Here is a 1,244-nt window from a genome sequence, read left to right as displayed (position 1 = left end):
TGTGTGTGTGTGTGTGTGTGTGTGTGTCTGCGAGTGTGTGTGGTCAGTGTGTGGGTGACCCTCCAGCCTCCAGGGTGCAGTTGAGCTTCCTGAGCCCAGGCAGGGTGACCCGTCCCTGGGTGTAGATGTCGCGGTCGGAGCCCTGGTTCATCCTCTTCACCAGGTTCTTCTCGTAGAGCAGCGGGTGGTAGGCGCCGAGCGTGCACGCCGCGTCCTGGAACCGCTGGTAGTAGTGGCACAGCTCCGTCTTCCTGCGGGACGGCAGGAACTCGTACACGTGCACCGTGTCACACAGAGACATCATCAGGACCGTCCCTGGGGGGACACGGGGGACACAGAGACGCTCTGTTAACCCCTCTGGGAGGAGGACACCAGCAAGACAATGGAAAAGTATAGAGATATAACACAGAAATACATAATAATATGATATAATTATACTGTCCTGCTACACCCTGCTACACCTTGCTACACCCTGCAGTGTCCTGCTACACCCGGCTACACCCTGCTACACACTGCAGTGCCCTGCTACACCCGGCTACACCCTGCAGTGTCCTGCTACACCCTGCTACACCCTGCTACACCCTGCAGTGTCCTGCTACACCCTGCTACACCCTGCAGTGTCCTGCTACAGCCTGCAGTGCCCTGCAGTGTCCTGCTACACCCTGCTACACCCTGCAGTGTCCTGCTACACCCTGCTACACCCTGCAGTGTCCTGCTACACCCTGCAGTGTCCCTCTACGTCCTGCTACACCCTGCTACACCCTGCAGTGTCCTGCTACACCCGGCTACACCCTGCTACACCCTGCAGTGTCCTGCTACAGCCTGCAGTGCCTTGCAGTGTCCTGCTACACCCTGCAGTGTCCCGCTACGTCCTGCTACACCCGGCTACGTCTTTCAGTGTCTTTCTACGCCCTACAGTGCAGCAGTATTTTTCCACATTTTGAAATAATTTTCTCCCATTTTGTAGTATTTTTCCACATTTTGTAGTATTTTTCCACGTTCTTGGCGTTTCTTTCCCTTCCCGCGGTCCAAACCCAGGTTCTGGTTCCACCCACCGAGCAGGCCCGAGGAGGGGGGGTTCTTCTGGATGGGCTCGGCCATGTTGTCCTGGATCCGCTGCCAGACCTGCCACTCGAAGCGGGGGTGCAGGATGTAGAAGGGCTGCGAGGGGTGGAGCCTCCGGTACCTCTGGTACTGCAGGAAGATGGGGTAGTCCGTCCGGTTGTACCACTGGGGGGGGGGGG

At 57.8% G+C, this 1,244-nt stretch overlaps 1 protein-coding gene across 1 annotated transcript; it reads right to left on the bottom strand.

Moving 5' to 3' along the window:
- Positions 1 to 6: 6 nt before the first annotated feature.
- Positions 7 to 1,236, bottom strand: LOC117941117 (beta-galactoside alpha-2,6-sialyltransferase 1-like; the record flags this gene model as incomplete). The annotated part of the gene is made up of 2 exons (XM_034866213.1): positions 7 to 315; positions 1,056 to 1,236. Coding segments are annotated over 2 exons (453 nt in total), but the record flags the coding sequence as incomplete, so codon positions are not given.
- Positions 1,237 to 1,244: the final 8 nt, after the last annotated feature.

Source organism: Etheostoma cragini, unplaced genomic scaffold (genome assembly GCF_013103735.1).
Source record: "Etheostoma cragini isolate CJK2018 unplaced genomic scaffold, CSU_Ecrag_1.0 ScbMSFa_4376, whole genome shotgun sequence".
Taxonomy (NCBI): Eukaryota; Metazoa; Chordata; class Actinopteri; order Perciformes; family Percidae; genus Etheostoma; species Etheostoma cragini.
Note: the sequence above shows the minus strand (reverse complement) of the source record. Positions and strands in the feature narration are given on the sequence as shown.